Below are 14,251 nucleotides of genomic sequence, written 5' to 3'. Positions count from 1 at the left end.
TATATATATATATATATATATATATATATACACACATTTGAAAGAGAACAAGGAGGGGTGTATGGGAAGGTATTCAGGTAGGAAAGAGGAAAATAAATATAATTATAATGTAAAAAATTATAAAGATGTAAGAAAACATCACAATGAAACTCATTATTAGAAAAAATGCTGTCTGCTGATGGCTTAAGTCAGATACAAGAAAAAGTACTAGAAATATATACAGCAAAGGACTGCCTGGTTTGGCCTCAGTGAGAGAAGATGCACTAACCCTATAGAGTCTTGAGGCCCCAGGGAATAGGGAGGTCTGTTGGGGTTGGGAGGTATGTGGAGACATCCTCTTGGAGACTCGGGTGGGTTTGGGGGGAGGAGAAATGGGATGAGGAATTCAGAGGGCAGACCAGGAGGGAAGATAACAACTGGAATGTAAAACAAGATTAAAGAATAATAATAAAATATTTAGAACTACAGAAAAAGAAATGTAAGATGGACCTTATAGCTAATGGAATATTTTTTCATTGGCTAAATTCAGGATCCATGAGGGACATGACTGAGGTTAATATGTAGCCTGGTCTTGCCATGTCATATGAACTATGTCTTTTCCCCTTGCTCACAATGATGTATATTTTTCCTCTATAATAAACTCTAGCCTCATGTATACTGACATTTGGTGCCATGAGTTCTTTTGGTTAACTACTAATGTTTATGATGCCCCCAAATGTTTTCTAAGAAGAAAAATATACCCACAATATGCTTCTTTCTTTAGACTCCTTAATAATTGTTATACATTCTCTTTATGATAAAAATGTACCAGATAAAACCTTTCATTGTCACCTGTAGACAATCATATTTAACTCCAATAAAATGATAATTTTTGAGATTTAACCTAAGCTTGACCTTAACCCTAATACTAACTCTGAAACAATGTAGGGCTAGAGAGATGGCCTATCAGTTAAAGGAGTGTACATACACACATGCACACACACACACACACACACACACACATACTTAATAAATAAAAGTAAAATAAATCATTTTTTAAAGATTTAAAACACAACAACAATATACTACTGTACTGCAGTACCAGCCATTCAAGTGGCATCAGGGTCCAAAACCATGAGGATGAAATAAAGAGAAGTATTATATAAGTGAAGAGGAGAAAGGGACCTGTAAAGCCACAAACTCAATCCCACAAAATACAATCCTGACTGAAGCTGCAAAGAAACCTTTAATTATTTTTTAAAAACCACTATAGTGGGTCTTTTACATGTCTGAACTCAAATCAGTCACCCACCGCCATATTTTTATACTCAAATCAGCACTCCCACTGTCATATTTTTTCAATGTTAACTGAATAACAGGCAGAAATTATCATAACCACTCAAAGAGAAATCACTTTCTTTTTCAATCTTGCATCAAAGTGGCACTCAGTAGCTAGATCAAAGTCAAAATATATCATTAGGAAAACATAATATAAAACTTATTCCAAGTAGTAAAAACCATCAAGTTAATATGTCTTTCAATACCCTTCTGAGCACACACTCTAATTCCAATAATGTAAGTTTAGAATTCTTAAGTAATATTAATATTTATGTCTTTACCTCAGCACACAGCCGAAAATAGCATAGCAGAACTGTAACTTCTGAACAGGAAATCATAAAAATTAAGAAGAGTAAGAGAAGGAAGGCAAACAGGTAGTACATATGCGGAGACCTAAAAGCAAGCACAAATTTAAATTTTTCAATATTGTATAGTGAAAAATTAGTCCAAATCTATCCAAATCTATCCAAAAGACTATCAAACAATTCTAATATTACACACACACATACACACACACACACACACACACTTTCTCTTTCTGAGATAGGGTCTCTCTATATAACTCTGGATTTCCTGAAACTAGAACTCACTATGTAGACCAGGCTGTCCTCAAACAGATCTGCTGTCTCTGCCTCCCAAGTGCTGGGATTAAAGGCCTGTGCCACCACAGCTGGCCAGCCTTTAAACTCTTTACTCCAAACCTCCATACAACCATATAGTACTGAAAGCAATGTCTTACTAACATAGTTTCAGATTTGAGCCCCATCTTCTTTAGATAAAAGTATAGACATTATCCATGTTTCTTTCTTTCTTTATATAACTAAGCTCTCACTTGGGAGTCATCACTATTTCCACACACATTAAAAATATACTTTCTTTTTAGAAATGAAACATTGTAAATGCAAAAAATATCAATAGATAATCAGATATCAGAAAATTCCAGAATCAAGTATGTCTTTGCCTTTGAAGCTCTAAAGACATGTGACCTCTCCAACTATGTCTTCATAGTGTGGCACGCATAATTCTATCAATTAAGTCTTTAAAAATGTACCTCTTAAAAATATGTATGTGGGTTGTATTTAGGTCAAACTAAAAGAACTAAGTGACTGCCTTTATTATTGTAAAGCTGAGTTGGTTATATTGGGAAGAATAATGAATTTTTAAAAATCTTCTGAAGCCAAGCATCACTGTACAAGTCTGTAATCTCAGTTATTCAGAAAGATAAAACAGGAAGATCACAAATTCAAGCCCAGTATATGTAACTTAGGGAGACTGTCTCTAAAGTAAAAGATAAAGAGCACTAGGGCTACAAGTCCATGATGGAGCACCTGCTTTGAACACAGAAGGCACTAGTTCCTATCCCCAGCACAATTATATCAATTATGATTAACTTTTAAAGCTATTTGAGAATACATACAAAACCATAAATCACTACTCCATTTTAAGTTTACATTGAAATATATGTTTGGGTGTGGGGATAATTATCAGGTTTAGGGAGAAATGTTCTGTAATTAATAAATATGTTTAAGTAATATACACTCCTTTTTCAGTGCAGAAAATACTGATGCTCATTTTGACACATTTTTTGACAGATTTTTTTTTCTGAAACTAAACTTAGGGCCTTAAAAATATTAAGAAGGCACTCTTAACAGAACTATATAACTAATCTGACAGTCTCAGATTTTATTGCTTCCCTTTCAAACCAATTTGTCACAACACTAGTTAGAAAATAAGTTCTTAATGGGCATGACCAAAGCTGATTTTTGAGGCCTTAAAAGGTTTGTTTGAGCTAGGCCTCTTAGCACACACCTACAGACACCAGGACAGATTTGTTTAAAAGAGTATGATATAAAAGTATTATAAAAAAAAAAACAACAACACAGCAACTGCATTTTAATTCCTTTTTAAAGCTAACATTTTTAAAAAGATTGTGTGTGTGCACGCGCACATGTGTGCACACGTGCATGTGCATGCATGCATTCAGACCAAAAGAGACTGTTATATCCACTGGAGCTAAACTTACAGGAAACTAGTAGGTTTTTGAACATTAGAACTTACTCTTCATTTTATTTTGGTACACACTATCCATCTTCTTTGATTTTATATTTGAACATTACATACAAGTACTGAAGTATTATTCCATTACCCTATAAATATGCACTATTGTTAGGTATTAAACTAAACTTGAGTTTATTGAGATGCAATACTCACCAAATATGGTTTAGAATATAAGAAAGTTGCAGAAAAATACAGCCAAAGGGTAAAAGACTACCAAGTATAATGGTAATAGTTGATTTTGGAAAGAAAGTCCTTTGGGGACTCCCATGAGGGGTCTTTTGTGTGTAAACTGGAAACTCAAACTGTTTAAAAATAAAAATAAGAGTGAATGAAACAAATCAATTCACAGTCATAATTGCAATACAGTCCAAAATCTTGAATTTGAATAGAACATGCATGTCTTGGGGTCTAAAACTAGATTACCCCATGCAAAAAAATTATAATGTAAACAGAAGTATAGTACATTATTTACATATATAATTTTAAAGATTTTAGTAGTTACATAAAAGCATAAACAGTAACAGGCAATACATTTGGGGGTTATGTTTATACACAGCCACATGCCACCAAAGCCCATTTTTGCCAGGGATTGATCCCAGGACTTCCTCATGGTAGCCAAGTACTCTATCAACGGATCTACATCTGCAATGCTGAGAATTTGCCTTTCTGAATACATTTCAAAGGACTTATTTGACAAGATTTACTTGTGACTATACAAATATTAAATAGGCATGTTTAAAACTTATCTCCAATTTTACCTAAGAATTTATCTTTTAGATAAATTTATCAATGAATTTGTCAACAGTGGTCAATATTTTCATTCTCCTGCTTCCTATAGAACTCCATCTCCCTTTGCATCATTTTTTAAACTTCCCATCTGCAATCTCAAACTAGTTTTGTACCGTCTTCTTGTAGAGTGGCCTGAGTTAGTCTTTTTTAGGCATCCTGTTCCCCTTTTCTCCCTCTGTGTAGAGTGAAGCTAGGTTTAGATCAGTACCTGAACATCCCACTTAGGACTGTTTCTTTGCTCTCCTCTCCCACTATACAAACATTTATTTTCTAAGGTACTTGATGTCAGCTTTCCTGTAATATGCCCTTTTAATTTTGTCTATCAGAGATAAAAAGAAATGTAAATAACCTATAATGTGGGAAACATATTAAACAGTATCTTTTAACATGATACTGTTTTTTACTTACTTATTTTTATACTGTCAATTCAGAAATTATTATAATGTTTCAGTGATATTTTTGTATTTATATTGCAAATGTACATTAAGGTATTTCAGGCATCACTCAAAAGTCAAAAGCAGTATTCTGAAAGTTTACCTTTTCCCTTTTCCCAAAGTACACTCCTAAAAACGTCAGTGGTGTTGAAACTCCAAAGTACAATGCAAAGAGGCTTGCCAGTGTACAAAAGGAGATAGCAGCTGGTGAGCCATCCATCCATAGAATCAGATTCATAATAAAGATATCAGCAAAGACAATTCTGAAGAGGAGGATAGAGAGCATCATTATACGATATATTTCCTGGAAAATGTCCTAAACAATTAATACAAATGTCACAATCTTCTTCTGGTGGGATTATTTAATTATAAGAAATACTATATTATAATAATACAAAAAGGTCCTTGAGCTGAGGCTTAAACATGCTATAATGTAACAGTAATTTGTTATAGAATATGATTTGTTTCTCATCTTGGCATCTTCAAAATCTAGCAGAAATTAAATAAGGTATAGAGTAATAGACTAATGGACAATATAATGAACCCAATGAATAAACAATGTATACAGAAAGCATAAGTTTAGACTGAAATAGGGTGTATGATGTACTCAAAGCCAACAGATTAACTGCTAACTGTACTAGCTACATCACCAGGCAATACTCATTGTATCTCTACTTGTTCCAGATAAATTAGTATACTGATAAAATTCAGTGTCAATGTAGGAATGGGTATGATTGTTTTAGAATACTTAAAATACCAGGTTGAAAAATAAAGATAGAAACTAACTTATGGAAGTCTGAGAATGTTAAGGAAAATAGACTTTATCCATCAAAATCAAGGATGAATGCAAGAGAGGTATTCACCCAGTTTGGAGCCCCTCCTACTTTCAAGAGTTCTTTCTCACCTTTCTTTAATCTATGTTTGCCCTGCTCAAAAATAAAAATAAAACATTAACTGAAGAGATTTAAAAATCCAATTTGTTAAAATTAAGTGTGATTTCTTAGGAACATTAACATATAGCATAGTGTGGGGGGTGGGGGGTAGGGGTAGGGGGGTGTTGGGGTCAACCTATGGGAAAAGGTGGCAAAAGAAAGAAGACAAAAATAGAGTCTATATAATGTGGTAGTTAAAACATAAAGGAATTGCCATGAAAGATATAAAGATCTATCTAACAAGAGTCTGACAAAAGATAGAATGTTGAATTCATGCATTGAATCTGCTTCTTTTCAAAACCCTGAAAACATTACATTATAGTAAAGGAATTATGAAAGGTCATAACTGCAAAAGTTTGGATAATATAGAAAGGAAAATTCTGGAATACATTTTAGCTCTAGAAAATAGCAACTAAGTCAATATATCTGAGAAACCTGCCTTCCAGCCTCACAGCAGGGGAAGCTTCAAGGCAAATGAATTCATACTGAGAGCTCCAAAAGGGCCGGATAATGTCCAGAGGCCAAGTCCTTCTCTAAGTGTGCATAGGAAGAGACTCTGAAAGTTAGCTTAAGATTCTAAGAAACCTACAAATTCTCTTCCCCACTAACCACAGGCCAATAACGTCCTTTTCCCAGCTCAGCAGAAGACTGAGAAGGAAGGACTCTTCAAACTTAGGAGACTGATTATAAAATTCTAGCACATGCATCCTTGGAGCAATTAGCAGAGATATTACAACCATAAAACAAGAAGCAGAAATCTTAAGGACTTTTGAGGTAATAAAAGAGCTCTTGGGAGTTAAAAATATGACAGGAGGAATTAAAACCTCAATAAAATGGTTGAGAGAAAGATCTGATAAAATGTCTTAAAAAGCAACAAAATATAACAGCAGAACAGGTGACACGAGGCAGAAACAAGGACAAGAAATCGAATGAGTAACACAGACACCAGAAAAGCAAAGAATTATGGGAGAAATGAGAGTTCTTTATTAATATCTTTTCAAAATACTAAGAACTTTCATAACAATCGGACAACTCTGAAGAGGCAGAGCTCTGGACTAGTGAGACAGTTCAGTGGGCAAAGGCACTTGCCATGAAACTTTCATGATTTGTATCCAATCTCCAAAGCCCACGTAATAGGAGAGTAACAATCCTCAAAGCTGCCACGTGACCTCTATTCATGTATTGTGGCACATGTCACACACACACTCCACTACAACATACACACATCACTCACACAACAATTAGTATTGTTTTCTTTTTAAAGAGACAGAGTTGGGATTTTAATGTCTGATATGCTTTGTAGGAACAAGCTTGCCCCACTGAACTCCTTTATTAAAATTCTTCTATAGGAGGTACAAGGACAGATACTGATGTCAAAGACAGCATTAACATGTCAGAATCATATGTCTGTTTCAGTCAGTCAAGTAATCAGTGCACCTAGCTGCAAATCTGAATAGTGTCTTTTTAAAGGAAACCATAAACATTTCTGCTTCTAGTGATCATCTTGACCAAGTTCATAACAGATTTTTGTTTGTGTGTTTGTTTGAGACAGGGTTTCTCTTTGTAGCCTTGGCTATCCTGGAACTGCCTTTTAGACCAGGCTGGCCTCCAATTCACAGAGGTCCACCTACTACTACCTCGTGAGTGCTAGGATTAAAGTCATGCTCAGTCACACCAGACTCCTAACATACTCTTTCTATGGACTCTGTTTGCAATAAATGTCAAACTTTGAAAACATCTCTATAATAAGGTATCTATCCCAAAACTCTCCCCAAAATCACATCTACCATGAGATAAACGTGAAGTAGCCACCCATGAGACACACCAGGTTCAACACTGATTCTACTTTTCAAGAATGAGTCTTCCATTGTCAGTTCCTACAAGGCACATTACAAAACTAGAGTTCTAACGGTGCTTTCATATTCACTGTCGTCTTTCAATGTCTTAGGCAGGGGATGGATACTTTCTCTTCTTCAATTATAAGTCATCTAGTCACTTCTAAACTAATTTCCCCTCTTTGTGCTTCCATTTTACTATTTATACTTCACTGACCCCTTTGTATTTTTGATCATTTCTAACAACGCCCTTTTCAGTAGGTATACCTAGTCTACTCTTTAAATATTCTTCTGTAAATAAAACTTCAAATTCTTTCAAACAAAAATAAAATCTCTGCCTCATGTCTTTAAAACATTTTGTACCTTATAAGGAAGCTTGGTTTTTGATGATTTAACCACATTCCTCATGACACTTTTAATACCTCTCTGCTCGAATGAATTTGTTTAGCCATAATATTCCTTTGCCAAATTTCCTACTTTTGAGATTAATTTCAGCTTCTCACTTGAAAAGTCATAATCTTCCTTCTTAGACATAAACTCAATTAACCCATCCCAACAATTTTCCTTTGGAAGTATGCTCTAGAATGTTAATGTGAAAGTTTAACAAATTGATAACTGTTCTGCAGCATTATGCTTTTCATTCTGAAAATTTCTTCATATGTCAACCTTATTATTTCTAGACTTTGTAATAGCAGGAGAAGCAGAAAAACTAGAGTTGAACTTGTGTCACTTGAGTCCATCTTCTACATGAACCATTTATTTACATATTCACCGAGCACCTGCTGAGTATATACTAGTTAGGCTCTGATGTTCGAAGAGAGAAACCAAAAAATTTTGCTTAAAAAAAAAAAAGATACTGGTGATAGAGTCAGACAAAGACAAATCACAATGCAACAATGGAAATATTAGAGCAGAAAAATGAAGAGAGCACAGGAAGAAACTTGAAGGATAAAACATTCTATAGCTCATAAAACAGTTTCAAAATAAGTCCTTTCATGTAAGTCTCTAAACAACTCTGCAGCAAAGGCACTACAGGCATTCAGAGAACCTATGGGACTTAACCAGAGTCACTCAACCAATACTGAATGATACATCCCAGCTTTCTTCCCCTTTACTGTCTCAATAGATAGCCATCAAATCATGCCACCTTTTCCTTGTCTATTACCTTGTGCTTCCTTTTACAGTGCTAAGGTTTAACTCAGGAGCTTGTATATGCCAGTCAATCACTCTTTCACCACTGATTTATACTCATACCCTAGTATTTATTACTTTAAGGGCTACATAGAGGAAAGGTTCTTAATCTAATAATTTTACCATCTTTAAGTTCTTTGGAAGGGCAAATAGACATATATATGCATATATAGTCTTGTTGCTTATAAATGTAAATCCACATCCATTTATGAGCTGAGAAATTCTTTCAACTTAGGATTTTTATTTTTATGTGTATTGATATATGCATGCCTGTGTGATGTTACCAGATCTCCTGGAGCTGGAGTTATAGGCAGTTGTGAGCTACCATGTGGGTTCTAAGAATTGAACCCATGTCTTATGTAAAAGCAGCCAGTGCTCTTAACCACTGGGCATCTCTCCAACCCCCATATGAGATTTTTATTATCTGCATAAGATAGTCCATAAACCACATCTGGATACTGAATTTTAATACTGCATCTTGTTTTCTAGTAATGTGTAGAAAACATAAATTCTTATGTTTATTTTTCAACTCATACAAAAATTGACTCAAAATTCACTTAAGAAACCTTGAAGGGTCTACAGTAAAATACAGAGGGAAACAATTCAAAATCTCTGAAGAATGGGTCTTTAATAGCTCAGGAAACATTAACAAGACTTAATAAATGGGGTTAATAAAATTACAATCATAACTGTTTAACATTATGTTAAATGTAATCTAATGTCATGACTTAAAAAGAGAGTATGTCATTAATAATGAAGGCTTAATAAGAGAAAAATAGTGCCAAAGCACTCCATACCCAAATACTGCCTGAAAAGAACTGGTCTCGGAGGAGTGGTGTCACACCTGTGAGCACAGGTAAGACCACCACTTACTTCTGTTCAATTTCCTGGCCCAAGAGAAACCAGCCCAGAGTCATCAGGACACAGGAGAACAGGAACAGCCTGGGACAGGATCCTTTCAGTTTCCTTCTGTGCCCAAAACTGATCCTGTGCCACAGCTCTCCTTACCCAAATCCATCTAAGAGAGAACTGGTCTCCCAGGAGTACTAATATACAGCCTTGGATGAGGAACAAACCACTGTCAGAGATTGTAAGAGCAGCTAATATTCAGATGGCAAGAGGCAAGGGGAAGAATATAAGCAGGAGAAACAAAAGATATTTGGCATCATCAGAACCCAGTTTTCCCACCACAGCGAGCCCAGCACACCAGAAAAGCAATACTATGATTTAAATCAAATCTCATGATCATGATAGAAGATTTTAAGAAGGACATAAATAACTCTCCCTTTAAGAAATACAGGAGAACACAGGTAAACAGGTAAAAGCCCTTAAAGAGGAAACACAAAAATCCCTTAAAGAATTACAAGAACACAACCAAACAGATGAAGGAATTGAACAAAACCATCTAGGATAGAAAAATGGAAATGGAAACAATAAAGATATCACAAAGAAATATAACCCCAGAGATAGAAAACCTAGGAAAGAGATCAGGAGTCATAGATGCAAGCATCACCAACAGAATACAAGAGATAGAAGAGAGAATCTCAGGTGCAGAGATTCCATAGAAAACATGGAAACAACAGTCAAAGAAAATGCAAAATGCAAAAAGATCCTAACTCAAAACATCCAGGAAATCCAGGACACAATGAGAAGACCAAACCTAAGGATAATAAGAGTAGATGAGAATGAAGATTCCCAAGTCAAAGGGCCAGCAAATATCTTCAACAAAATTATAGAAAACTCTAACCTAAAGAAAGAGATGCCTGAAGAACTCCAAATAGACTGGATCAGAAAAGAAATTCATTCTGTCACATAATAATCAAAACACCAAATGCACTAAACAAAGAATATTAAAAGAAGGGAGAAAAGGTCAAGTAACATATAAAGGCAGATCTATCAGAATTACTCCAGACTTCTCACCAGAGACTATGAAAGCCAGAAGATCCTGGGAAAATGTCATACAGACCCGAAGAGAACTCAAATGCCAGCCCAGGCTACTATAGCCAGTGAAGTTCTCAGTTACCATAGATAGAAAAACCAAAGTATTCCATGATAAAACCAAATTTACACAATATCTTTCCACAAATCCAGCCCTACAAAGGATATAGATGGGAAACACAAGGAGGGAAACTACACCCTAGAAAATGCAAGAAAGCAATCATTCAACAAACCCAAAAGAAGATAGCCACACAAACATAATTCCACTTTTAACAACAAAAATAACAGGAAGCAACAATCACTATCCCTTAATATCTCTTAACATGAATGGATTCAATTCCCTAATAAAAAAGACATAGACTAACAGACTGGTTACATAAACAGGGCCCAATATTTTGCTGCATACAAGAAGCACACCTCAGGGACAAAGACAGACATTACCTCAGAGTAGCAAGATTTTGCTGAAAGGACCCTGATATTGCTGTCTCTTGTGAGGCTATGCCAGGGCCTAGCAAACACAGAAGTGGAGGCTCACAGTCAGCTATTGGATGGAACACAGGTCCCCCAATGGAGGAGCTAGAGAAAGTAACCAAGGAGCTAAAGGGGTCTGCAACCCTATAGGTGGAACAACAATATGAACTAACCAGTACCCCCGGAGCTCGTGTCTCTAGCTGCACATGTATCAGAAGATGGCCTAGTCAGTCATCATTGGAAAGAGAGGCTCCTTGATCTAGCAAACTTCATATGCCTCAGTACAGGGGGACGCCAGGGCCAAGAAGTGGGAGTGGGTGGGTAGGGGAGTGGGTTGGGAGGTTATAGGGGACTTTTGGGATAGCATTTGAAATGTAAATGGAGAAAATACCTAATTAAAAATAAAAAAAGGTTGGAAAACAATTCTCCAAGCAAATGGTCTCAAGAAAAAAGCTGGAGTAGCCATTCTAATATCAAATAAAATCGACTTTCAACCAAAAGTTATCAAAAAAGATAAGGAAGGACACTTCATACTCATCAAAGGAAAAAATCTACCCAGAGGAACTCTCAATTCTGAACATCTATGCTCCAAATGAAAGGGCAGCCACATTCATTAAAGAAATGTTACTAAAGCTCAAAGCACACATTGTACCTCACTCATATAATGAAACAAATGGCTTTAAAATATCATCCTGAGTGAGATAACCCAATCACAAAAGAACACACATGATATATGCTCACTGATAATTGAATATTAGCCCCAAAGCACTGAATACCCAAGATACAATTCACAGACCACATGAAGCTCAAGAAAAAGGAAGACCAAAATGTGGATAACTTTAGTCCTTCTTAGAAGGGGGAACAAAATACCGATGGGAAGAGGTACAGAGACAAAGTATGGAGCAGAGACTGAAGGAAAGGCCATCCAGAGACTGCCCCACCTGGGGATCCATCCCATATACAGTTATCAAACCCAGGCACTGTTGTGGAGGTCAAGAAGTATTTGCTGACAGGACCCTGATATAGCTGTCTCCTGAGGGGCTCTGCCAGTCCCTGACAAATACAGAGGTAGATACTCACAGCCAACCATTGGACTGAGCACAGGGTCCCCAATGGAGGAGTTAGGGCAAGGACTGAAGGAGCTGAAGGGGTTTCCAGCCCCATAGGAGTAACAAGAATATGAACCAGCCATACCCCCTAGAGCTCCCAGGTACTAAAACACCAACCAAAGAGTACACATGAAATGACCCATGGCTTCAGCCACATATGTAGCTGAGGATGGCCTTATCAGTCATTAATGGGAGGAGAGGCCCTTGGCCCTGTGAAGGCTCGATGCCCCAGTGTAGGGGAATGCCAGGGACAGGAGTGGGTGGGTTGGTGAGCAGGGGGAAGAAGTATGGGATAGGGGGCTTTCGAAAGGGAAACCAGAAAAGGGGCTAACATTTGAAATGTAAATAAAGAAAATATCTAATAAAATTTTCAAAAAAGAAAGAGAGAAGAATATTTTGAAGAACAGGCAGGAAAGAAACCAAGAAGAAGCAAGGCCTTAACTAAGGTTATTTGGTCAACAGGAAGCATAGAAGGGACTTAAGTTGCAAGATGGGGCTGTATCTCTGGGGTAGAGGTTTTGCCTGGGTTTCTTAGCACAAACAAAACTGTTTTGCTTTTTGTTTGTTTTTTTTTTTTTTTTTCTGAAGAGAAATAAAACCTGCACATACTAAAGCGAATGAAACACAAAAACAGAAATGCAGGGCTGGTATGATGGCTAGGTGGTTAAGAGCACTAGCTGCTCTTGCAGAGGACCTCGGTTTGATTCTCAGCACCCACACACCAGCTAGAACTCCAAGGGCTCTGACACCGTCTTCTGGCCTCACTTCCCTTCCCTCCCCAGGCATTTCTGTTCTTTTTCTTTGATGTATGTGGGTGACCAGGTGTTAGCTGCCCTCTCAGTTAAGGTCACAAAAATGCTTGGGGAGGAAAGATAAGTGAGAGAGGGACATAGAAGGTAGGGAAGGAAAGGAACAAACAAGAGGTCGAACATATTTTTAAAGAAATAAACTAAAAACCTAACATGAAATGGCATTTAGCAAAACATAATTCATAATTAATATAAAATCTGGGACAATTTAATGATCACCTATGTGAAAAGTAGCATTGTTTAATATAGTGACTTTTGATCAATACTACTTGGGATTGGATTCTGCCCAGGCTTCTGTGGATGGCCCTACATCTAAACACATACATTTAACACTAACTGTAACCAGTGGGATATAAAAAAAGAGAAGACATGATCTTGGGAAGGTGATGTGAAAGAACTGGAAGAAACTGGAAGAAGGAAAGGAAAGAAAACCACCAAAATACATTGTATCTATGCATCAAATTCTTAATAGCTAAATAAGATAAAAAATTTAATTATTTGTTTGGGGGTATGCAGAAACGCTTAGCAGTTAAGAGTGTTTCAAAGCAATTCCCATCAAAATTCACATTTTTTAACAGATATTGAAAGAGCAATTCTTAACTTCATATGGAAAAAAAAATACCTAAGATAGCCAAAACAATTCTAAACAATAAAAGAACTTCTGGAGGAATCACTGTCCCTGACCTAAGCAATAGTGATAAAACCCACATGAGACAAGCAGGTTGCTTAATGGACTAGAATAAAAAATAAAAATAAAAAAATAAATAAACCCCCACACCTACAGACACTTGATTTTTGACCAAAAACAAAATACAAAAACAACCATACAGTGGAAAAAAGAAAACATCTTCAACAAATGCTTGTTCAACTGGCAGTCAACACGTAGAAGAATGCAAATCAATCCATTCTTATCTCCTTGTACACAGCTCAAGTCCAAGTGGATCAAAGACCACATCATAAAACCAAATACATTAAAACTAACAGAAGAGAAAGAGGAAAAGAACCTCAAGCACATGGGCACAGGGTAAATTTTCCTGAACAGAACACCAATGGCTTATGCTCTACAATCAAAAACTGACGAATAGGGACACGTGAAACTGAAAAGATTCTGTATGTCAAAAGACACTATTAAAAGGACAAAACTGCAGCCTCCAGATTGAAAAATTATAGAAGAAAACTTCCCAAACCTAAAGAAAGAGATTCCCATGAACATACCAAGTAGGTTTCATCCCAGGGATGCAGGGATGGTTCAATATACGGAAATCCATCAATGTAATCCAGTATATAAACAAACTCAAAGACAAAAACCACATGGTCATCTCGTTAGATGCGGAAAAAGCATTTGACAAGATCCAACACCCATTCATG

The 14,251-nt window shown here is 36.3% G+C and overlaps 1 protein-coding gene across 1 annotated transcript in view; it reads right to left on the bottom strand.

Moving 5' to 3' along the window:
* Positions 1 to 14,251, bottom strand: part of LOC110287160 (transmembrane 9 superfamily member 2-like) — an 82,950-nt gene that overhangs the window by 26,028 nt on the left and 42,671 nt on the right. Inside the window, exons 13-15 of the mRNA XM_021153808.1 lie at positions 4,702 to 4,861; positions 3,529 to 3,677; positions 1,599 to 1,710 (exon numbers count right to left, since the gene is read on the bottom strand). Coding sequence (XP_021009467.1) covers positions 1,599 to 1,710; positions 3,529 to 3,677; positions 4,702 to 4,861 — 421 coding nt within the window. The remainder of the gene's footprint in view (positions 1 to 1,598; positions 1,711 to 3,528; positions 3,678 to 4,701; positions 4,862 to 14,251) is intronic.

Source organism: Mus caroli, chromosome X, assembly GCF_900094665.2.
Source record: "Mus caroli chromosome X, CAROLI_EIJ_v1.1, whole genome shotgun sequence".
Classification (NCBI taxonomy): domain Eukaryota; kingdom Metazoa; phylum Chordata; class Mammalia; order Rodentia; family Muridae; genus Mus; species Mus caroli.
The sequence above is the reverse complement of the archived record's forward strand: the minus strand, read 5'-3'. Positions and strand labels throughout refer to the sequence as shown.